This window comes from Oryx dammah, unplaced genomic scaffold (genome assembly GCF_014754425.2).
Source record: "Oryx dammah isolate SB20612 unplaced genomic scaffold, SCBI_Odam_1.1 HiC_scaffold_19, whole genome shotgun sequence".
Classification (NCBI taxonomy): domain Eukaryota; kingdom Metazoa; phylum Chordata; class Mammalia; order Artiodactyla; family Bovidae; genus Oryx; species Oryx dammah.
This window is the reverse complement of record NW_024070203.1, coordinates 76,127,668-76,152,191: the sequence shown is the minus strand read 5'-3', so window position 1 is coordinate 76,152,191 and position 24,524 is coordinate 76,127,668. Positions and strand designations below refer to the sequence as shown.

The 24,524-nt window shown below is 49.2% G+C and overlaps 1 protein-coding gene across 2 annotated transcripts in view; it reads left to right on the top strand.

The window, feature by feature from the left end:
• The window catches only part of VPS13B (vacuolar protein sorting 13 homolog B), a 772,631-nt gene that overhangs the window by 745,684 nt on the left and 2,423 nt on the right, over nucleotides 1–24,524 (top strand). For both annotated transcript variants that reach the window (XM_040260994.1, XM_040260993.1), the window contains exons 56-61: nucleotides 4,749–5,554; nucleotides 9,507–9,683; nucleotides 11,682–11,852; nucleotides 18,134–18,310; nucleotides 21,294–21,396; nucleotides 21,874–22,123. In XM_040260994.1, coding sequence (XP_040116928.1) covers nucleotides 4,749–5,554; nucleotides 9,507–9,683; nucleotides 11,682–11,852; nucleotides 18,134–18,310; nucleotides 21,294–21,396; nucleotides 21,874–22,123 — 1,684 coding nt within the window. The remainder of the gene's footprint in view (nucleotides 1–4,748; nucleotides 5,555–9,506; nucleotides 9,684–11,681; nucleotides 11,853–18,133; nucleotides 18,311–21,293; nucleotides 21,397–21,873; nucleotides 22,124–24,524) is intronic.

Below are 24,524 nucleotides of genomic sequence, written 5' to 3'. Positions count from 1 at the left end.
TCTTTTCCAGTGAATCAACTCTTCGCATGAGGTGGCCAAAATACTGGAGCTTCAGCTTTAGCATCATTCCCTCCAAAGAACACCCAGGTCTGATCTCCTTTAGGATGGACTGGTTGGATCTCCTTGCAGTCCAAGGGACTCTCAAGAGTCTTCTCCAACACCACAGTTCAAAAGCATCAATACTTCGGCACTCAGCCTTCTTCACAGTCCAACTCTCACATCCATACATGACCACTGGAAAAACCATAGCCTTGACTAGATGGACCTTTGTTGGCAAAGTAATGTCTCTGCTTTTCAATATGCTATCTAGGTTGGTCATAACTTTCCTTCCAAGGATTAAGTGTCTTTTAATTTCATGGCTGCAGTCACCATCTGCAGTGATTTTGGAGCCCCCAAAAATAAAGTCTGACACTGTTTCCACTGTTTCCCCATCTATTTCCCATGAAGTGATGAGACCAGATGCCATGATCTTCGTTTTCTGAATGTTGAGCTTTAAGCCAACTTTTTTACTCTCCACTTTCACTTTCATCAAGAGGCTTTTTAGTTCCTCTTCACTTTCTGCCATAAGGATGGTGTCATCTGCATATCTGAGGTTATTGATATTTCTCCCGGCAATCTTGATTCCAGCTTGTGTTTCTTCCAGTCCAGCGTTTCTCATGATGTACTCTGCATAGAAGTTAAATAAGCAGGGTGACAATATACAGCCTTGACGTACTCCTTTTCCTATTTGGAACCAGCCTGTTGTTCCATGTCCAGTTCTAACTGTTGCTTCCTGACCTGCATATAGGTTCTCAAGAGGCAGGTCAGGTGGTCTGGTATTCCCATCTCTTTCAGAATTAACCACAGTTCATTGTGATCCACACAGTCAAAGGCTTTGGCATAGTCAATAAAGCAGAAATAGATGTTTTTCTGGAACTCTCTTGCTTTTTCGATGATCTACCAGATGTTGGCAATTTGATCTCTGGTGGTTCCTCTGCCTTTTCTAAAACTAAATAAGGGTAAAAAACACAACCGGAAAATTCTGGGAAGTGGAAACACAAATAACCAAAGAAATGTAAACTTTAAATAAGACATTACATATTGAATTAACAATGATGTTCCATCATATACCTGGAAAAGGGAATGGCAACCCACTCCAATATTCTTGCCTGGAGATTTCCATGGACAGAGGAGCCTGGCGGGCTACAGTCCATGGGGTTGCAAAGAGTCAGACATGACTGAGTGATGAAAACACACATATCCATCATATACAGTCCTACTAAAAGTGTAAATTGTTACTGTTTTCTAGAAAGCACTTTAGTAATATGTATGTATTAAGAGCTTTAAAACCCCTTTGGCTTGGAAATTCTACTTTTAAGAGTTTAAGAGCTTAAGAGTTAAAGAAATAATTAGAGAACTAGGCAAAGATATACAGAGAGATTTGATCACATTGCTAATTAGAATGGCAAAATATTCCGAGTACAGATCCTGTCAGCAGGGAAATAGATGATACATAGTTGTACAAAAAATGGTATATCCACAGAATATACCATTATAGGATTTTAGTGGGATACAAAAATACATGTGATGAATCTAAAATAAAGCAAACAGAACATAAATTTGAATATACAAATATATTCTAATTATGTACACACACACACATATTCACACTTAAGTACATAAATGCACACACATTCTCATACATACAGAAAACATTCCTAGAAATAACACTGGAAAGAAAAGAATCAAAGTTGTTAATAGATGTACAGTTATAAGTGATTATTTAATGATTTTCTATTTATTAATTTCTATAAGAACATATTTTATAATCAGAAAGTTAATTTATTTAAATTTTAATTTAAAATATATAGTGTCATCAACTTTTATACATTTGTTTAAGCCCTTTATTTTTTTCTAAATCTCTTGCTTTTCATATATGGTTAAAAACTCATTAATTTGGACCTTGCCATATTATGATTAATTTGAATTTATAATATTGCAAATAGGTTGGGTAGACGGTTTCCTTTGACCAGAAGAGTTTGTAAAAACAAATTAATAGCATAATAGAACCAAAGACTAAATTTTGAATTGCATAAGCCAAGATTTCAAGCCCACACAACTTCAGGAATGTTTTATATAGGGCATTAGTAGGGCATTGTTTGTGACAGTAGCAACAATCCTTGCATTCAGTGGTAGAAATAAGAAAGACCTAAGCATTTACTTGTGTTTCCTTAATTCATCTGTTCAGCAAGTATTTCTCAAGTGCTTACTAGATGCCAGTGCTATTCTCACCTGTGACCTAACAGTCCCAAGTCTCTGCTCCCGAGGAGATCACATTCTCATAGGTGTGCAGTGGGAGGACAGAACGAACATAATAAAAAAGGAAATTTTATGGTTTAGTGGAAGGTTGGAGTTCTGCAGCAATAAAAACAAAGCCTGGTCGGGACCAGGAATTACCCAGGTATAGGAACAGAAAGAGGATAGTTTTGAAAAACTGGTATAGGTAAGCCTCACCAAGAAGCTGACATTTAAGCAAAGACTTGAAAACAGCCAGGTGATATTAGTAATATGATTATCTGGGAAGAACTCTCCAGACAAAGGGCACAGCCAGTTCAGAAGTCAGAAGCAGTGTACCAGCATATTGGAGGAGCAGGGACTAGGCCAGGGCGGGCCAAGTGCAGTGGGTGAGCTAGGAGGAACCAGGGCCCGGGGCCAGGCAGGCGATGGCTGGAAGGAGGGCACACGTTGCGCAGGGCTTCACTTTCTTCTGAGTGAAACGGGGAAGTCATTGGATCTGTTTGAATGGAGAAGTTACCTGATTTGACATAAATTTTTAGAAGACCATGACTCCTTTTCTTCTGTTTTAAGTTTATTGAGGTATAGTTTATATATATATATATATATTTCACATATATTCTTTTTCACATTGTTTTCCATTATGGTTTGTCACAGAATATTGAATATAGTTCCCTATGCTTTTTGAAGTGAACTACAGAGAAGTGTTGGCACCCCACTCCAGCACTCTTGCCTGGAAAATTCCATGGATGGAGGAGCCTGGTGGGCTGCAGTCCATGGGGTTGTTAAGAGTCGGACACTACTGAGTGACTTCCCTTTCACTTTTCACTTTCATGTATTGGAGAAGGAAATGGCAGCCCACTCCAGTGTTCTTGCCTGGAGAATCCCAGGAACGAGGGAGTCTGGTGGGCTGCCGTCTATGGGGCCGCACAGGGTTGGACACGACTGAAGCGACTTAGCAGCAACAGCAGCCTAGAGAGGTAAAGGAGGAAGCAAGGAGACTGGTTAGGTGACTGTTACAGTTATTCACACTAGAGGTGTTGATGGCTTAGGCCACACTGTCAGGGAAAGTGGTAAGAAATGGTCAGATTCGTGATGCAGTTTAAGAAGAAACCAGTGGAATTTTCCTTGATGCATTGGATGTGGGTTGAAAATAGAGGCATCAAGAACTCTCAGAGTTTTGGTCTGAGCAACTGGTAGGATGTAGTCATCATAAACTAAGATGAGAACAACTGTTCTGTGGGTTCGGGAGTAAGATCATGAGTATGACCACACACATGACCCTTGAGACGTCTGAGACCTGTAAGTGACTCCTGTGTGGATGGGGAGTTAGAAACGCAAGATCCTCGCTCACAGGGAGTTCTAGGCTGAACGTGTGACTGTAGAAGTCATCAGCATATAGATGCCAAGCCTCGGGCCCAGATGAAGCCCTCCAAGGGGAGTGAGTGGAGATGGGGAGAGAAGAGGGCCAGGGGCTGAAGCTTGGGCACCTGACCTTTAAGAGGAGGGAGTCCCATAGGTGATGAGTGATGAGACATACAAAAGCTGAGAGCAGACGGGCCAAGAAGGGATTTCCAGAAGGAGGGAATTATCCGCTCGAATGCCACAGTAGGGGGCGTGAGTCACAGACTTCAAGCCCATTTTTCAATTTAGCAACAAGGAAGTCCCTTGGGGTCCCTGATGGGAGTTGCTCTGGTAGAGGAGGTGGGACAGAGCCTGCCTGGAGCAAGGCTAAGAGAAAATGGAAAGTGAGCAACAGGAGACGAGGTGTATGTGCTTTGGGGTGTTTATGTGAAGGGGATCAGGAAAAGGGTAGCTAGAGGAGGAGTTAGTTAACAAGAGGGATTTTTTAAGAGAAATAATAGCATGTTTATAAGCTGCTGGTAAGGAAGAAGAAATGGTGTAGGAGGGAGTGAGTTGCTGGAGTGATGACTTTGAAGAGGGTGAGAGCACTGTGGCTTAGCTCAGGACAGAGGGGTTCGTGGAGCAGCTCGGGCTGCTCAGCTCTAAATGTGACAGGGAGAGCAGAGCATGCGCCCTGAGATGCCAGGGGTTCATGGGAAGCTTTCTCTTGCTTGCTCTTACTTTTCCCAATATAAGACATCTTGGTTATTTTATTATGACCTTTCACCTCGTGATGATCACAACAGAGAATTAGTGCACAAAGAACTCAGAGGATTTGGGAATAAAAGTCTGGTGTTGATGAGGGGAACACGATGGAGCAGTGTGACGAGAGCTTGTAATGGTCCCTTTGGGAACATCTCCCGGTGCTGCTGGAGTGTGCCCGGCTGTCCAGACACGATGTACTGCAAGTTCAGTTCTTAATTTGTTTCTTATGAGAATCTGATGGGACATCAGGAGGTTTCTAAGAAGGCTCCGTCATTGAAGATCTACTAAGACATTAAGGAAGGGAGGGAGGGAGGAAAAGAAAAGTGGAGGAGAGATGCTCACGTTCTCTTCCCTTCCTCCTCCAGAACTCTGGAGAAGATCGTGACATTTAAAATGTTTGTCACTCAGTTGAGCCTGGCGGTGTTTGATGACCTCACCCACCACGGAGCGTCATCCGAGCTTCTGAGGCTCACACTGGACCACGTTTTCCTCCAGATGGCCCCCGTGGCTGGCCACCTCCCTGGGGAAGAGACGGCGGCCGCCCCCTTTCACATCTACTCAGTGGAGGGCTGCTGCGGGGACCTGCAGCTGGACAACCAGCTGTACAACAGGTCCAGTTTCCACTTCGCTGTCTTGGTCTGCCAGGGGGAGAAACCAGAATCTCCTCAGTGCTCCAAGATGCAGAGTCTCCTCGTATCCAGCGAAGATTTGGAAGAATACAAGAAAAACTGCTTTATCAAACTCTGCCTCACCTTAACTGAGGGCAAGGACGTCCTGTTCGATGTGAACGAGTTCAGTTTTGAATTGAAACCTGCCCGATTATATGTGGAAGACACGTTTGTCTACTACATCAAAACTCTGTTTGAGACCTACCTGCCCAGCAGCAGCCCAGGCGCTCAGCCCACGGCCCTCGCAGGTGGCAGACAGGTGCTGCCCGTGCAGGTGAGGCAGCACGCCAGGGCCTTGGTGCATCCCGTGAAGCTGCGGAAGCTGGTGATACAGCCGGTGAACCTCCTCGTCAGCATCCACGCGTCCCTCAAGCTGTACATCGCCTCTGACCACACTCCGCTGTCCTTCTCGGTGTTTGAAAGAGGCCCCATCTTCACCACAGCCAGGCAGCTCGTCCACGCCCTGGCCATGCACTACGCCGCGGGGGCCCTCTTCAGAGCAGGTGAGGACACAGCAGAGGGAGCCTGAGCGAGAAACAGGCTCCAGGGTGGTCCTGACTCCAAGACACCCGGAAGCAGCATGGGAGGGTAAGGAGCAGTTAGACAGCAGTGGATTGGAATCCAGACCCTGCCACTGGCTGGCTGGGAGGCTGGGGGCAAGTTACTGAACCTCCCCCATTTCAATTTCCTCACCCATAAAGTGGGTTTTAAGATTTCTGACAAGAAAACAATGAAAGTATGTGAAGTCCCCTGAATTTAGGGTGGCGCTTAATGAACCCTTAAGCAGTAGCAGCCGTTAAATTTGCTGTTATGTAACAGAATTTTGATTCCCATTTAGCAAGCGCCTTTTCAGCTCCTTGAAGGCACAAGGCTCTATATCGGGACCAGCCCAGGCCCTCTCAGCCCCTGGGCCTAAAAGAAATGTAGTTCTGGGCTGTTAACTTGCTTCATTACGGCCCATGAATAGCTCTAGGTGAGAAATTCAGAGGATTTGTGTGCTCGTCAGATGCATAAAGAGCCTTCTACCTACCCAGTGCAGCCTTGCCTGTCTAGACAGATGGCAAAGAGAAGGCTGTAGGTGTCTCAGCCTCTCCACAGACCTGAGCGGGAAGAGTGTGCGGGGGGTGTTTGGCTGTGTGTACAGAGTGTGGTGTGGGGAGTACTGTGAGCTGAAGGTTGTTTTGGAGGCCAGGTTGTCTCCAGCTTCCCTATGGTAATGGGCGTCAGAGCTCGCCTTCCTGACCTAAATTCACTCTCAAACGGTTTCAGTCTGATAATGGGGCTCCTCACGTTGCTATGAACTCCAGGTGACCAACACAAACCAACCAGAGCTGGTCTCGCAGCCCCTTCTGGTAAAACGCAGGGAGGTCTTACTTTCTAAAACTAATGCAGGACAGAACGTGGTAACATTGTCCTTGGTGAGTGCATTCCAGATAAGACAACATTGTAGCAGTGGCCGACCAACCCATGTTGTTGCCATACTGGTAAGATTATATTTTCTGCGGAATGAAATCCATAGCTACCCAGAACTCTGGATGGCCAGATCAGAGGAGGTCCCTGCCCTGAAACTGTTGTTCTCATAGCCTGTACCACAAGGAAGAAAAGATTTCCCTCTTGCTAAGAAGTTATCTTAAAACAAGTAGCTACCATTTCAAATTTAATAGATAGGTATATGAAAAGCTTTACTCTTTCAGGCAGTTTTTGCTTTTCCCATGAGAAGCAGGCAGGTAGGTTACAGAGCTCTGGTCTGGAGCCTAGGAAGGAGTAAGCTTCCCGTCCACCCAGTCATCACCTTGGGCAAAGGTGTGGGAGCACCCATCAGAGTAGTGAGCTGGCAGGGAAACTCCAGCTGTGACCACCGCCAGGGAACCATGTCCTGCAGCCTCTGTGCTAAAAGTGACCTCTCTCATTTTTCATGAGCTTTCCCAGGAACATTCTGTTTGGATTTTTTGGTAATCTACCTAAAAGTTCTCCAAGCTGCTGTCCTAGTCTCATTATTTGCTGAAACAAGAAATTCTACACTAGAGAGCCAAGTTTTTAGGCCTGTTGGGAGTTCTGTCACTAAAGGCCTTACAGACAGTCTGAAGATTATCTGGAGGAAAGCAGTGGGAATGGGAAGAGGATAGGTTACCCCTGGGTAGAAGCGTCTCAGAGAGAATGTGCTAGCCTTCTTGGGAAAGCAAGGGCTGGCCTGGGAGTGGGCAAGTTGCCTCACTTGGGTCAGGATTCACCCATTGGACTTGATTAAATGGCTGAAATACCCTGATCTCATTTCTAGGGAAGTACTTATAGAGGTTTTAACAATAAAGTGATTAGAAATGAGTTACCACTGACCCTATTTAAAGGAGAGACTGTGTGGACTCTCTAATTTCCCGGGCTTCCTCTCTATTTCCAAGGCTTGGCTCTATGGGCAGCCAGACAGTTACCTTTTTTCAATAAAATCTCCAAACCCAGTAAGCAAAATGATACATTTGCTTTTGGAGAGAAATAAAGGCAGAATGCCCTCGGGTGCTCTGGTCCTTCTCTGGCCAGCTCGGGGCCTTGAGAAGTAGCTCTGGTCCATACCTGGACTCCCCATCCACAGTGGCCTGATCCAGGACTGTCTGCCTCACCTTCCTGTGGCCGGGCTGTGGGCTGGAAGGTGGGGCTGGCTGCCTGCCATGCGCCCTGTGCCCCGCTGCGCCGGCCTGACCAGGCCCCTCGGACAGTGCGTGCTCTCTGCTTGGCGGTAGCTAACTCTCCTTTCTTCATCTCGGTATGGAAGCTTTGGAGAGAAGGGCAGTTGTTTCGAGTCCAATCTCATGCCTCCAAGTGAACCTTCCAACTCTTCCAGGCTAAAGGAAAGCTGTTGTTTCTTTACATCCGGAGAAGGCCCTCTGAGGAAGAATATTCCACAACCTTCCATGGTAGCCTGCCTACTCAGTTAGGCCTGGGCTCGCAGGAAGAGGGAGGGTGGGCTTTGGAATTGGGTAAGCCTGGCCTTGAAGCCCTCCCATGTATCTCTAAGCTCCAGGGAGATGGGGAGAATCGAGCCACAGTCCCCTCCTTGTCCTGCCCACCCTCAAGACGCTTGGCGACAGGGCGACACAACGTCACATGAGGCCCTGTCCCCCGAGCCTGGCATGGTCCCTTTGCCTGGGAAGAGGCTCAGTCCTTAGCTAAATCTAAATTTACATGAAGGCAGGTACTAAGGCTTGCAGAGTGACTGGGCGAAGTAAGTGAGGTGAATGCCTGGCCACGCAGAGGCCCCTCCATTTATAATCCTCAACTTCTAGAAATAATTCCCTCTTTTCACCTAAACCCTGATGTTGTCTTCTAGTGTTCCAGAGGAGAGAAGGGGGCTCAAGATGTAAGGATGTTCCTCTCCAAAGCGCTGGGCCTGGGGACCCTCGAGGGCTGTGGCTTGGCTCTTGCCCCCACATGTTCACAACCCTCTGGGGTTGGTGACTTGACTGGGGGGGCCCTCTGTCCCAGGCCCGGCCTCCCAGGACCTGCCGCAGGGGACGCAGGATCGGCTCCCACTCGGGTCCTGCCCAGCAGCTTCCCCTTAAAGCCCTCAGCCCCAGGCTGGGGAGGTCAGCATGTTCCCAAAAGACACTGTGTGTTTGGACTCATACTCTCCTGAGCCCCCGGCCTTTGCCTGCCTCTTGCATCCTCTGAGTGAGAGCCCTGAGCCCCGACCAGGAGCGAAGCCAGGGAGCCGCTCCGGGGTCCACACTCAGCCACGTTCCCACAGGGCCAAGTGCTCCGCAGTCAGGCCGCCAAGCGGGCTGGCTTCCTGGCAAGCCTCAGCTCTAATAGGAAACCAGATCCCAAGCTCCCCGCCTGGGACCCTCAGGGAACACGCCCCTCTCGCTAAGCTAATCAGTATGTCCCTGTCACCAGAGTTTACACAACTGAAGCCAGGGTGGAAGGGGAGACATTTCTCTGGCTCCAGCTCCACTCCAAAGGGAAGCGCTCAGCTTGGTAGGATTGGGAAAGATTAAAAATAACTCCTCCGTCCCTGTCAGAGCTGCGCGTCCTCTTTGTAGCACCCCATTTAGCATCTGGCCTCCTCCGCATCCTGGCCCCTCACTGCACCAAGGAGCTTTAAGAAGAACTCCCGAGCCTGCGGACACCTGCCGCCCCAGGGGCTGCCTTGGCTTGGAGGCGGTGGGAGCGTCATCCCCTTGCACACGGGTCCCTTTTAGCAGGAATACGGGAGGCAGGGAAGTCATATTAAAGCTATTTGTGAGGCTGCCAAAAGGATCACTTTGATTTATAAAGTATGAAAGTTTGCCATTTATGAATTCACAGTGAATGAGTTATTTCCCATATTTTGCTCCAAAGGAGCTTATTACATTCTCAATTCTAGTGTGAAAAATGAATTGCAGGGAAAATGGGTCACTTTTCCCAAATGTTGAAAGTACTGCATTTAAGGTTTCAGTCACCCCTTCCCTCCGGTCTCCCTCGCAGGCTGGGTGGTTGGATCCCTGGAAATCCTTGGCAGCCCGGCGAGTCTGGTGCGAAGCATCGGGAACGGCATCGCTGACTTCTTCAGGCTTCCGTACGAGGGGCTGACCCGAGGCCCAGGAGCCTTCGTGAGTGGGGTTTCCAGAGGGACTACATCATTTGTGAAGCACATTTCCAAAGGTAGCTCTTCGGGTTCCTGGTAATGAGGCCTGATTTTCATTCCTTCCCTGCTTACTTTTTAGAGAACGTGTTAAACATTCTCCGTGAATTAATATTGCCTCTAGCTTTGTTTGGCTTGTTAGCTGGCAATGAGACGTTGGATTTGTAACAAAGCTCATATATAACGTCTTATGTTTTAAACAGATCACTGCTTGCCTGTAGTTGTGTGAAAATGTTTCAGAAACTTCAGAATTTGAAACCTCCCATTGGGAAAACAAGGATTGGCTCAACTGTTATTCCATGTGATAAATGCAGAAATATTAAAGGTGTTCAGGACTTCTGCTAAACATCAGAAATCCTACACTGTGTTGCCTCATCATATATATATATATGTATATATATATAAATGTAGATACAGTTGTCATAACTTTCTTAAGGAGCAGGATACATTTTGACAGTGGAAGCCGGTGGGGAGGTGAGCGGGCCAGCTTTCCCCCGGCTCGCCACGTACACAGCGCCACCTTGTGGCCCAGACGCGTCATCCGGCACAGGAGCCAAACTGCAGTCGGCCACCCCCACTCCCCACCTCGGGAAGGAGCATGCTTCCCTTTCATCCGTGTTTGTTTGCCCATATTTTGGTCAAGTTGGCAGTAACTCGGGAACTAACAAGGTCCATCTGAGTCCCCCTTTCTTCTCAGCGGGAGGCAGGGGAAACAGGGCAAAGGCCTTCTCCCCCCCGCCCGGTAAAAGGCCTTTTACAGTCAACAGTACTGCAACTCTCTTATGAGTGGGCAGGTTATAGAAGTCTCTAGAAGGCCTCAAACAAGAGTTGAGCTTGAAATACGAGAATGCATGATCCATAGAGAGGGGACTGGCAAGAGAACAGCAAGAGCAATAAGCCAAATTCCATGGACAGTGACAGGGCCACTCCCCCCGGGGCCCCCAGTCATCCGGGAGGCCTGTGAGCTGAGCCGCAGGAACCCACGGGTGAGTCACTGCAGATTTCTCACTCCTGACACTTGAATCTTTGTGGTTCTGTTGTTTTTATTTTAGAATAAGACAACCAACACCTGCTAAATCGAACTCCAGTGGTAATTTTAGCGTAGTGACTCACTGAATTTTTTTTACACTTGTTCTTTCCTCTTAGCAAAATCTGTTTGGTTTTTCTGTGTGTGTGTGCATGGATTTTTTTTTTTTTTCTTTTCAGATGACTGGTAAAGATGCAGCTGCAAAAACATCTTCCATTTCTTCTTGAACCTAGACATCCAATAACAGATGAACTAATTCGTTAGCTTCAGGATATGTCCGTTGATGTCTTTCAGTTTTGCTCACGGAGACCTTGACTGTCTTGAGCAAGACGCAGAAATAGCCTTTCTTGGGAAAACCAGACAGAATCCTGGCTTTCACATGCCTTACTCTCTTTATTGTCTTCACTTTTTTTTTTTTCCAGCTCATAGCCTGAATATCAAAATCACACATATTCTCTGTGGCATAATAATTATTTCCTGACTGTCAAATGATAAAGTTGAGTGTCTTCCTTTACTATGACTAGAGTAATGGGGAAGAATAGATCTTACTTCTAAAGTGGAAACATTCCTTTACAATCTGTTTAAAATTCAGCAACATAACCTTACCCTTTCAAATGAGAGCCGGCAAATTGCAACCTTCAAAAAACCGGGCCTCCCTGAGGACTTCAAAACTATTGTAGCCAAGCCCTGACGGTCAGATGAGTGCATGATAGCTCTGTGTGAGACTGCAGGCATTCTTCTGGTGAGGGAGGGTCTAATCCTATCCTCTGTGAGGGCTGTGTATCACCTTTCCTCAGCAAGTGTTCACCTCACCTCATTTTCCGAAGGCCGCGGCCTCAGCCTGCCCAGGGGGAAGCCGCCCTCACTGTCCGCGGGCGAGGCCAGAAGGCTGCTGTGGACTCCGCTCGCCCGCAGCGCTCCGGGGACCCCTCCACTGGGGCCGGCACCCATGTGACCAGGACCCCAAACGCACATGCCTCTGTGTCTTCAGGTACCCTCACGTCCATCACCAACCTGGCCACGAGCCTGGCCCGGAACATGGACCGGCTGTCGCTGGACGAGGAGCACTACAACCGGCAGGAGGAGTGGCGGCGGCAGCTCCCGGAAAGCCTGGGCGAGGGGCTCCGGCAGGGCCTGTCCCGGCTGGGCATCAGTCTGCTCGGTAAGGGGCCGGGGCGGGGGCGGGGGCGCTCGGGCGTCTGCTCGGGGCCCTGCTGAGGCGGGGGTGGTGTGGCCCTTCCGCCTTCCTGCAGACGAAGCTGAGGCTGAGACGAGGCCCGCAGCCTGGTCCCCACGCTGATCCCGGTGTGGCTGCGCAGGGCCATCCTGGGGCCTGGACCCCTCCCTTCCGCGCGCTGGTGGGAGTCGCCTCTCCCGCCGCCTCCTCTCTGCCCCCTCGTGGCATCCTTAAGGCGTCATTCACCCGGGAGGGTCCCCGCACCGCGTCTTGCCCTCAGATAGGGCAATCAGCAATCGAATCGCCTGCTTTTGTTTGGGAAACACTTGAGCCATGTGCAAATGTCATGTAAACTTCAGTGAGGAGCCCACTCTTTCCTTTTATTTTTCTGAATAATTGCCGTTTGTCCAGCAGCCAGATGGTACACGGAGAGGGTAAGACTGCTCTGGGTATTTCCAAATATTACAAACGTTTGAAAAACAAGTTGCTCTGGGAAAAAAAAAAAAAATCTATAAAAAAAGGAAGCTTCAGAGCTGAAATTTTGCAGAGCAGGATTTTCAAGGGTATCTTCTGTTTATTTGTTTGCAAAGGAATTTAAAACTGTGTTGCTTGGCCGCCTGCCCGCCAAGCATCTGAAGGAGTTTGCATCTCTGGGAGATCAAAGAGGCCCAAAGCAGGGAGAGCAAAGGTCAGAAACAATGTGCTTGAAAGGACCTGCCCTCTCTCCAGGCTGCAGTTCTGTACACAAGCCCTCCTCTCACAGCAGCCAGCTGAGTGAGGTTCTGACAGGAAGCAGTGAGATGTTTCAAGTTCAGGTGCAGTTACCAGAAATTGTTTAAGTCCTAAGGAACCTGCAGGGATGTGGGGCATGGCCGGGTGATAACGTGTGGGAATGGGGACCTGGGGTGGAGCAGCTGCTTAAGGAGCAAACCCCTCGCTGCTGGTGTAGGTGGGGGGACGGTGGGGAGGGGGGCATGGTCCTCAGGAGTCAGCAACCCTGAGGCTCGGGTTCCAGGTCCCTATCTTTGTGACCTCAGGGCTTCTCTTTTGTAAATGTGGGCTGGAAATGACTATGCCGTTACCAGAAGTAGTGGTGGTCTGTTGCACGCCAGACGCAGCATCCATGTTTGGTCAGCAGCACCTTCATTATATTATGGTAGCAAGGGAACGAGAAGGGCCGTCTGGTTTCAGCGAGTGTCCCAGCAGAGAGAGCCATCTGACCAGTGGCTGGGGTGTCTTGGCTTTAGCTTTAGTCCGGTTGCTGTGACCATAGGAAGTGACTGTGAGATTACCGTGGAGGCCTCGGGTCGTTATCTGGCAACCGTGGGACCTCTTTCTGCTAAGAACTGTGACCTTGCATGCCCTCTGCTGTGGGCAGGAGTGCTTCCTCCTCACTGTCCAGGATCTTCTTGGACCGAGGCACTCAGCAGAGGAGACCTGAGCTGGCTGGCATGTGGCTGTTTCCATCTTGGCTGATCTGGGCTCTTCCCACCCAGAAACGCCCACACCCACTCCCCATTTTCCACTATCTGAGACTGTGCCGGGTGGTAGAAATCACTTACGTGGGGAGCTGTGATTCTGCCTTTGTGACGTCACCCTTTGGAGCATAGCTCCTATTATTAACCAGGATAGACAATCCCAAACCTTTGAACTTTGCTATAGTCATCATGTTTTGTACACACTCCTCCATGGAAGGGAATCATTTAGGCCGTCTATGGAAATTGCAGTAGGCTCATGGAGTCTTTCAGAATCTAATTTCCACAAACCGAGGAGTTCTGGGAATGATGTGAACCTGATTGCACCCGCCAGCAGTGGCCTGACCCCGGGCACCCGGGAGCTCTGCTCCCAGCAACATGCCATGAGCAATGTGTCCATTTCTGTGCTCTTCAGACTAAAGTTGACCCAGCCAGCTTCCTTTCTTGGAAGAGTTCAATAACTGTATCCCACATGATCATCTCAAAACATCTGGTCCTTGATGTATGGCAGGAAGAAAAAAGGGAGGCTACAACCAATCTATACTTTCCTCCCCTGGGAAAGGATGGGTTTGTCACCACGTAATACATCCCCAGAAATGGTGTATACAACTGCCGCATGCCAGTAAGTGCCCAGCTGACGTTGGAGCTGTTTATATATAATAGCTAGTTCCTCAGTTTCTTGCTTTATAAGATGTAAACATAAATGACCTCGTTAGTAAAAAATATATTTAAATAACACTTCCACATGAGTCCTCTTGTCTGGTCTTCAAACCCTAGATGTGGATGAGGTTAGGTGACTTGCCCAGGTCATGCATCCAGGCGGGACAAGAGCCTGGGTCTTTCCACATGTCACCCACCCTGAAGGACTCCAAGCCTGGAAACAATCAGGATGTGGGGAGACTGAACAACTGAAAGTTGCAGAGTAGGAAAAACACATTTCCCCCAAATGTTTATGAGTTTGATGGGCCTTCTTGACTCAGCTCAGCCCTCATGAGGACACTGTGGAGTCTTATGAGGCTCTTGAAAAAATCCAAGGACATCTATAGCTGCCTGGCCAGGCCAATTGCCCCGGGTCAGTGAGGAAGTGATGGCCTAGAGAGGGATGCCACCGAAGCTCCTGGAGGAGGTCTACAACTGTTTTCAGAAAGCAGTGGCTTTTGGAAGAGCTCTGTCCAGCCTGCATAGTTGGCGTCAGGCTTGCCTGCACTTACCAGCTCTGTTCCCCAGAGAGCCTCACTTTCTACTACGGCCTGGAGCCTGCTGAGAGCGGATATGAGCTCCGTGTGGCACTTACGGGCACATTACCTCCCAGATGGGACTTCTCTCTCATGAATACCAAAGGCAGGCTGTCAGAACTCCCTTCTCTGACTTAAGACAAGTTAGTTGCTGGATTTCCCAGCAGCCACGTCCCGTCTCCACGGCCACTCTTGGGATGACGTTCAGAATCCCAGCCACACGCCTCCACCAGGTGAGTCAGGACGTGGGCACCCAGAAGCGCTGGCCGCGGTCCCCCTGGTGCCGCCCTCAGCCATCAGCACCCTGTGTTCCAGTTAGAAGGGAGTTTCAGAACAACGAGCGTGCTTCCTTCTCGGTTTGCTGATCTGTTTTGGTCAAAAACAAGCGAGCCTCAAGCTGGGATGCCCAATACACTCTGTGGGGCTTGTTTGTCCCTGGAACGGTGAGCTTTGGAGCGGTGTCACAGCCTGTGCCTCCACCATCGTGATTAAAAACAAAAAAGCCCAAAATAAAATTACAGCATGCAACACGGCAGCACTGGAACAGCCACACAGGCAGAACATCGATAGATAGTGACCCAGCCTAAAGCTGAGCGAGTCACAGAACGGGTGAGGAGAGCCTTTTCGTTCCCTTGCTTCACAGAGCAAGCCCCCCTCTTCCAGCGAAGGAAGGGCAGGAAAGGAAACACATCTGGAACCAGTGGTCCAGTGGTTAGGCCTCTGCACGTCCCTCCCACGTGAGGGCATGAGTTCGATCCTTGGTTGGGGAACTAAGGTCCCACAGGCCACGCGGCATGACAATGAAAGAAAAGGAGAAAGCGAAGCCAGGCTGGCCGGCACAGGAAGGGTCCCTGGAAGCCCCCTCCCCTCCCCTCTTCACCTCATCACATCACAGCCAGCTCCACGTGGCTGCCCTCCATGGCCTGATGCCAGCGGACAAGTTTTGGGATCCATTTCCACTACCTAAAGCCTCAGAGCAGAGTTGGAGTATACGGCAGTAAATTCTTTACCGGTGGTGGGATTTGGCTGGGTTAGGCTTACCAAGAGAGCCCTCTGCCTCTTTGAGAGCTGCTTTGCGGGCGGGGCTGGGGTCTCAGGCACCTGGGCCCTGTGTGTGCATCGGGCCAGCGTCCCACCTGGGCCCCTGGGCCCCGCAGCTCCTCCTCTGCCTCTTAGGATCTAACACCTGTCACAGTGTTCAGGCTTCCCACTTCGGAGGCAGCCGGAAGAGTTTATCTATCAAAGCCCTGGTAACAGCCTTCACTGCGACCGGTGGCTAGAGAAAGTGGAGGATCAGAGGGGAGCCTCACTGCGGTTCCTGTCTGCACTTAGGCAGGTGGAGGTCAGAGCCTGGGGTGGGTGCTGCCCCAGGCACAGGCCTGGCATGTTAAAGGAAAATGGGAGATTTTCACGTGCCCTCCTCCTAACTCAGTTTTAATAGTCTTAATGGAACTCTGCACCTGAGAAAAGACATTTCTACCAGAGAAATGCAGAAAGGCAATTAATTTAATAGTGAATTTGTTATTATTTACCCCACCTTTTCTGCTCTCAGCATGGGCATCTTTCAAAGAAATCAGGAAGTAATATCACAAAGGCTATATTCTTTGATATGATGCTTTTCGCTTTGAACTGCCTGCTGTGAGATGATTTGAAGAGAAGACCCCAGAGTTCTTGCCCCTCCCAGTACAGCCGGTTCCGTTAATACTTCCCAGCTGCCCTGACTCCTGACCTCATAGATGGGGAACAGAACCTCAGATTCCTCAGACTGAAGACGCGGGGCGAGCTCCCAGCCCAGGCCCCGAGACCGCCAGGGTGGCCCAGGCCAACCGTGAGCAGCCTCCCCTGCTTCCAGCCTCGTGTGTAAAAGAGGTTTGGGAAGCCGTGGCCTAGGCTGGGAAACAGACCCTTCGCTTCAGGTCACTGTTAATCTGTCAATACATAAACCTAAATGGTGCTGTCAAAATTTAGAAGAGTGGAATCCATGAAGAATGTTCCCTGTACAACTGACGCAAAGGAACTGGCCTCTTTGTTTCACTGGATTTTGTTGAATGGAATATGACTTGAAATTAGCAGGTCATTAACTGAGACCTGGAAATCTCCCTTTACCCAGGAGACTTTGAATTAGTGGCATTTGGAATAATGGGATTTGACATGAGCTAAAATTTCCACCCAGAAACAGTGCATTTTCATTAATGCTAGCAGGTTTGAGTTGAAAACAGAGTTCTGTCAAGAATTGTAATGAAATTTTTACCTCTTGCTGGGGTAGGGAACCCTTCACTCCGTTGTGGCAGAAAAATCTGGACTTTTGAGGCCTTTATTCAAACTCACCCCTGGTCCCTCAGAGTGAGAGGAGCAAGGAGGGGACCCACAGAGGCCAAGGGAGTCACACGCCAGCTCCAGGCCTGCCCGGCTGCCCCCAGGAAAGCTGCCAGAGCAGACAGCCTGAGCTCTGGGCTTCTAGCTGTTCTCAAGTGAAGAGATAAGTGGCCAACCCTCAGCTGAAGTGAGAGAAAAGATTTTTCCAAGACTGGTCAAGGAGAGAAGCTTGTTTTATAAACAGGATCAGTGACTAGCTTGGTGGTTAAGAATGAGGCTGTGACTCTGACTCCCTAGACTCAAATCCTGGCGCAAGCACGGGACAGCTGTGTGACCTTGGGAAAACTCCTTAACCTCCCTGTGCTTCGGCGGCCTTGTCTAGGAGCTGAGGATAAAAACCATGACTCCTGAGGATTGTGAGAATTAATTATCTTCTACAAGTAAGCCCTTAGCATATAGTAAGCCCTTGAGACAGATTTACTGTAATCGAAATAATTATTACTATATCAATAATTACTCATATAATTCTTAATATATTAATATTGTTATATTAAATGGGCTTCCCCGGTGGCTCAGAGGGTAAAGCGCCTGCCTGCAATGCGGGAGACCCAGGTTTGATCCCTGGGTCGGGAAGTTCCCCTGGAGAAGGAAATGGCAACCCACTCCAGTATACTTGCCTGGAGAATCCCATGGATGGAAGAGCCTGGTGGGCTACAGTCTATGGGGTCGCAGAGTTGGACACGACTGAGCGAGCTCACTTCACTCACTTCACTATATTAAACAATTGCTCTTATTCTTACTAAAAGAGCAAACAAGAAAGAGGCTCACCCTTTTCAGTTTTTTCATCCCCAGATTCAGTGAAAAAGTATTCGGCTCACTCTCCTAAGGAATTGTTCATGCTTTTCTCTAAACTGTGTTGCTTGATTTCTGGAGAAAGGTGTATGGGGTGCGCTTGGAAATAGTCCGGCATGTTTATTAAATTCTAAACTAAACTTCATAGATCCTGGCTGTGTTGGGGCAAACCTAGTCAGAACATCGTGTTTTGATGAAGATACTGCAATAATAAATGTCTAATAGCCTCAGTGTCCTTAGATAAAGGGTAAATGAATGCATGGTAGAGAGCTTTATAATGAGGGTGGGGTTTCATTTTCAATCCAAACAAAACTGTTCCAGATTGAAAGCTTTCACTTTCTCAGGATTTCACGCCTCAGTCCTTACCCAGGCTTTCGTTATGTTTCAGGTGCAATTGCTGGTATAGTTGATCAGCCAATGCAAAACTTCCAGAAAACATCGGAGGCTCAAGCTTCAGCAGGACACAAGGCCAAGGGTGTTATCTCCGGTGTGGGGAAAGGAATCATGGGGGTGTTCACGAAGCCCATCGGAGGGGCTGCTGAGCTGGTGTCACAGACTGGCTATGGTGAGTCCTGGAGAACTGGCCAACTCGGACACCACTGGTTACTTTGCATTACTATACCAAGGTTTCCCTAAGATAATCTAGCCACTCACATGACCAAGGAGTGAAAAATAAAATAGATAAAGCTAGAAATAATAGTTCTTTCCCTTACCTCCTTAGGCTTGTTTACACAAAGGGTAAAATTGGACTATTACTAATAAATTATGATAAAATTATAGAGCTAGGAAATCAATTAGTAATTTCAGTGTATATGTGTCATGGGATCTTTTCATAGTCATTTAACAAAGCAGGCTTTAATGAAAAATAACAACTTAGAGGTTGAGGACAGTTGAATATATCAAAGCAGAGAGTAGACTGACTTTTTCTGGTGAGCAATTTGAAAGAAAAAAATAGGTCCTAAAGCAGGAAGGTTATCTGTAAAAAACAATGCCTGTGAATTTGGAGAATGAAAGAGCACGCATGTGTCGGTGGATGCATGCACATTGCCCGTGCAGCTTGGCCCCAGGCATGGCTTTCTCGCCATCAGACTCTGTTGCTGTTGCAGCCAGGCCCGGTCTCCCGGCCAAGGTCAGCAAAGGCGCATCATCTGCACTGAAAACCATTCCCAGAGCAGACTGGTGTGGAGAACCCAGGCTCGTGGAACTGCCGCCTTGGGATGGTGCCCGGGCTCTCCACAAAGCTGTGCGCACACAGTGGGGGTGTGGGAAAGGAAGCGCCCCTTCCTGTGCTAATTTTCTGCATTCTGGGCAGAGCACATTAACTGACTTTACATAAATAGTTGTTCCGTCACTAAGTCACGTCTGACTCTTCGTGACCCCATGGACTGCAGCATGCCAGGCTCCTCTGTCCTCCACTATCTCCAGAGTTTGCTCAAATTCATGTCCATTGAGTTGGTGATGCTATCTAATCATCCAATATTAAAAAAAGAAGTCTTTTAAAAATGAATTAAATGCATAGATACTACAATAAATACGGTACTTTACCTTGAAGACACTGACATTTGCTTGTGAAAATAAGTGTCAGCAGGTCTGCAGTGTGAGTTACTGCAAAGTGGTGACAGTCAGTCAATCAGTTCAGTCACTCAGTCCTGTCCGACTCTGCGAGGCCTCCCTGTCCATCACCAACTGCCAGTTTACTCAAACTCATGTCCATTGAGTCAGTGATGCTATCCAACCATCTCATCCTCTGTCGTCCCCTTCTCCTCAAATAGGTAACTGGAATTACTTTTTTTTTTTTTTTTTGCCTCACCACAAGGCTTATAGTGGAGAAGGCAATGGCACCCCACTCCAGCACTCTTGTCTGGAAAATCCCATGGACGGAGGAGCCTGGTGGGCTGCCGTCCATGGGGTCGCGAACAGTCGGACATGACTGAGTGACTTCACTTTCCCTTTTCACTTTCACGCATTGGAGAAGGAAATGGCAACCCACTCCAGGGTTCTTGCCTGGAGAATCCCAGGGACGGGGGAGCCTGGTGGGCTGCCGTCTATGGGGTCACACAGAGTTGGACACGACTGAAGTGATTTAGCAGCAGCAGCAGCAACAAGGCTTATAGCATCTTCCTTAGTTCCTTGACCAGGGATTGAACACTTGCCCTTGCAGTGAAAGCACAGAGTCCTAACAGCAGGACCGCCAGGGACTCTGGGATTGTTACCTTTGTGCCTACAATTGGTATCATTTTGGTCATGAAGTGGTGGCTGGCTGGCACCACGAGCGATGGGCAGGCGCTCTGCATGCGTAACTGCATCTGGCCATAGAGTCCGCGGGGTACATTTGACTGCGGCTCTGCGCCTCGCTAGATCTGACAAGAGGCAGCCAGATTAGGGCATAAAACCCGTGTCTGAGAGGAAGTGAGCGGGAAGAATGCCCGCGCTCAGGCAGCCATCCGCAGCGGCTCCTTTAGGAGACCACACAGACAGGAACACGTGTTCCCTCCCCTTCCCCTCGCCTCCTCCCCCTCACGCCTGCCTCTCTCTCCTTCCGTGAATGACATTTTCACTCACAGGGAAACTGACAAAAAGTACTGCCACAACTCATAACTGGACAAAGTTAAACGCTCCCTTATCAAATACTTACACATTCACAGAAACAGTATTCCTTTTGCCATGGACGGCAGCAAGATGATAAAGTCAACTTAGACTTCATAAATTCCTCTGGTCTTGAAAGCGCCTTTGTCCCTCACTGCGCGTTTCCCAAGGCTGTGGGGTTTCTCCTTTATGTAAGACCATCTCGGAGCAGAGCTTCACATGGCCTCATTGGTTTCCATCATTCTTATAAAAGTTTTATTACCGCTCTGAAGGTTTTACAAACCACTAACTCTTGGTCTAATGACTGTGCCTCGTTTATAAACATTTACAGGCCTTCAGAAAGCACACAGGCTGTACCATCTCTGGTTCCGGAGCGTCTCTGGAGGACTGCGTGGCTGCCGCTGGGTGCCCTCGTTTGGTGCTGGCACCAGGGAGAGCGTGTAATAAACCAGAGGCCCCACGAGCGCTCATAAATATATATGGATTCATGTCTAACAGCTGGACTGTCATTTAAATACTGTATCTAGGCAAACCACGTGCCTTCGTGTGCATCTCTGTGCGTTGTATTTTTTATTTGACCAGCCACACTGCAGATACAGACATATTGTAGTATTAAGCAAGGAAGTCAACTAACAGTCTTGACTTTTGTGTCACATCAACTGTAAATGATGTGCAAGCTATTGCTCAGGCCTGACTATTCCCAGGAGCATTATGCTTCCTCTAATTGCCCGCCTATACTTGGACTGTAGCTCATTCATATTTCAGCTTGCAGCTAATATAAGATCACTCGGGTTAAGAGCATTGCAATGTTTAATGATTATCTATACACTTGCTTCCAGAGATGTGACATCATTTTGGATCTGTAGCGTTTTATAGATGGCTCTGAGCAAATGACATCACTGTAGCATGAAGCTGTTTTCCAGAAAACAACTAGTAAAACCCCCTTACTTTTCTTACTACAGGTATTTTACATGGAGCTGGACTTTCTCAGCTTCCCAAACAGCGCTATCAGCCAAGTGATCTGCACGCTGACCAGGCTCCAAACAGCCACGTCAAATACGTCTGGTAAGATTATCTGGAGGCTGGTTCAGCTGCACACGTGCATCGTATGTTAACAGGGCCTGGCTTCCTCTCAAGCTAACGGGCCACCCTTCCAGGGGAGCCCACGAGGAGCAGCTGTTTTCAGGGAAGGCTGCTGGTCCACAGCTCTGGGCTGGCAGCAGAACAGCCGTCCCCATGTCCCACTCAGGGCAGGATGTCCACTGGCAGAGGTGCCAGGGCCCGCGATAGGCCTGAGGTCATCTGTGTCCTCATTAGGGGCGACATTTCTGACGGGGGGGAAGAAGACTCACCAAACCAAGGGGTACCTTTGTCTTCAGGAGCTGGGTTCAGTTGACCAGAATCAGAATTAAAGTGACAATTACACATTTCAAAATGACAGGATGATTGGTGAGGGCCCTCGCTTTGGTTTAAACCGTGAGCCCTGAGAGGTGAGCGTCTCTCCCAAGCTGGCTGTGGCCTCACCTTTCTCCTCTGACGCAGGAAGATGCTCCAGTCTCTGGGCAGACCGGAAGTGCACATGGCCCTGGAGGTTGTTCTGGTGAGGGGCTCGGGCCAGGAGCACGAGGGCTGCCTGCTGCTGACGTCAGACGTGCTCTTCGTGGTGAGCGTCAGCGAGGACACCCAGCAGCAGGCCTTCCCGGTCACGGAGATCGACTGCGCACAGGACCGCGAGCAGAGCAGCCTGCTCGTCGTGCAGCTCAAGCAGCCCAGAGTGGCCTGTGACGCAGAGGTACCTTTCGACAGCAGGGTGCCCGGGGTTAGCTGCCGGCAGCGTTGAGACCCGGGGTGACCGCAGGTACCGGGTGTCTGTGAGCCGGCAGCCTCTGCGGTGGGCGCCGGAGACCAGGAGGGCTGCCAGGGCCAGGGGCGGCAGGAGGCCAGTGGACTCGCCGCTGGGGCTTAGCCACCCAAGAGTCCAAGGTCAGTCGTGTGGGGCTGGGGTGCGGGAGCTCCAGAGTGAGCGGGTCTGAAGTCCACAGGGCAGGCCCGAGTCTGCGCGTGGCCTGGGAGTGCTGCAGCCGGTCCCTCCAGCAGGGCCGAGAGAGAGGGCCACCCAGGAGCAAGGGGCATCACACGTGGGACAAGCACAGGAACCGCCTCCCTCAGCCCCAGCTCCTGAGCTCGGGCTCAAACTTTTTGTCTCCAGCTCTCTCCCACCCCCTGCTCTGTCTTCCATGCGGCTGTGTCCCCTTGGCCGTGGGACATTTCCCACCCCCTGAGCACTACACGGTACCTCCTGGGGACACTGCCCAGGCTCCGGGGGCAGTCTCCTTGGCCACACGACGGCTGGGAGGGGGTGCATTCTGGGTGTCGGGGATCAGAGATGATCGCGGGCTTCCTGCCGTCCAGACCAGGGTGAGCACACGCACCCACTGGAACCCTGCCCCTGCCCTGCCCTGCCCCTGCCCTGCCCCCCTGCTGATGGCCTGACCCTTGGGGCCCCGAGAGTGGACCTCAGAAACGGACATCTTTTCCCACACAGCTAGATTGGGGTTGGATCAGAGGTTAAGAGGAACCTGCCTGTCCTAACTTAGGGTCTAAGTAGCTCCCAGAAAGGCCAACAAACCTTGCCTCTGGCAGGTCCTGCCTGATTCCTTCTTTCATTATGTTCTTCCTGGTATGGGAGCCTGCGTCTCCCTCACACCACTGTTTGGGTAAAATTATCTGAGAAGATGGAAGGCAGCCAACGACAACAACTCTGAGATTTCTCTAGTTTCTTGGATCATAATCAGTCAGGCTTTAAGCAGGGGCTTGGCACTAAGACTACATTGCTGGTTCGAGTTGATGACTTTCTGGGAATAAACAGAGGTCAGATGTCCAGCCTGACTTTATTAGATCTGCCAAAATCTTCTGATCCAGTTGACAATAAAGCAGCAATAATCTGGCTACAGGCCTTGGCAAGGGATAGTATCATTATCTTCAAGTCCCTGGTCCTTAACGAGAAACTTCCAAAGCCTTGAGGAGTATCGTGACCATCGGTATTCCTCAGTTGCTTGGGAACTATTTCAGATCTTAAACTATTGAGACTAGAGAATCAGCATTTGCTGTGACCCTTCTCTTTGGCTTTTCTGCTTGAGGAGGGTACTGTGGGGAATTGTAGCTGGAGGGGAACACACCTCAGCTTCCCTGGGGGTTACTGAGATGGCTCGTGGAGTCACCACTCGTTTCCCAAGGGTGCTCAGGATGAAGGGGTCAGGGTGAAGGGATGGCTGCAATAGAGGCAGGAAGAGATGACTGGGAGCAGAACACTGCAGGGCAGCTTCCACAGCAGCAGGAGGCACTGGGCAGACCAGCAGATTTGCAACCCTTCCGCCTCTAAATTCCACTTTCTCACCCTTTACCTCTAACCCCAACTCCTTATTAACAAACAAAAACTGCCCTGTTAATCCTGTGTCCAAACCCTCCCCTCCCCCACTCACTCCAATGGAGACCCAGGCTGCAGAACAAAAATGCCCCCCAAAATGTTTTGGAGACAGTAGATGCTTTGTTACTAATGCTCTAATCCAGTCTTTCCAAAATGGGAGTGGGGGTCCCTCAGCAGTGCTGCCTGACAGCGCCTTTTCCTCAGTGGCCACGCCCAACCTAAGCCTCGGGCTTAAAGCCCGGCTGGGAAGCCTACCCACTGTCTTCCAGTGAAAACTAAAGAATAGTGTTTTAAAATCTTTACATGAAATGGTTTTTCTGGGATTTTGCTCTAGATGCTAGCAAACATAGCTCCTTTGATTTTGGAAGCAATTTGTAGATGACATCATTCAGTATATTCAAATACGGCAGGATTTTTTTTTTTTAATCAGCATTTGCTTTTCTTAAATGCAGCCATTTTTAGGGTAATAATTGCTTAATATGCCTGGCACATGACTGAAATCCCTTATGAGAGGCTCAAAATGAGTCAGAAGGTCAATTTATTTCTTGGCCATGTTCCTTTCACAACACAGGTTTTCCTGTGCTGCTGTTCAGGAGGAGCAATTAAGACTCTTGTGTATTCAAAGCTTTCCAGCTGAATCCTGACCCCATCAAATGATATCATCAGAGTTCTGGCTTTTGCCTGGTGGTGCACAGCTTTCATCTGTCAGTGAATCTTTGGGAGCCTTTATTTTCTTTCCCAAACTTAAAAATATGAGACTGCACTC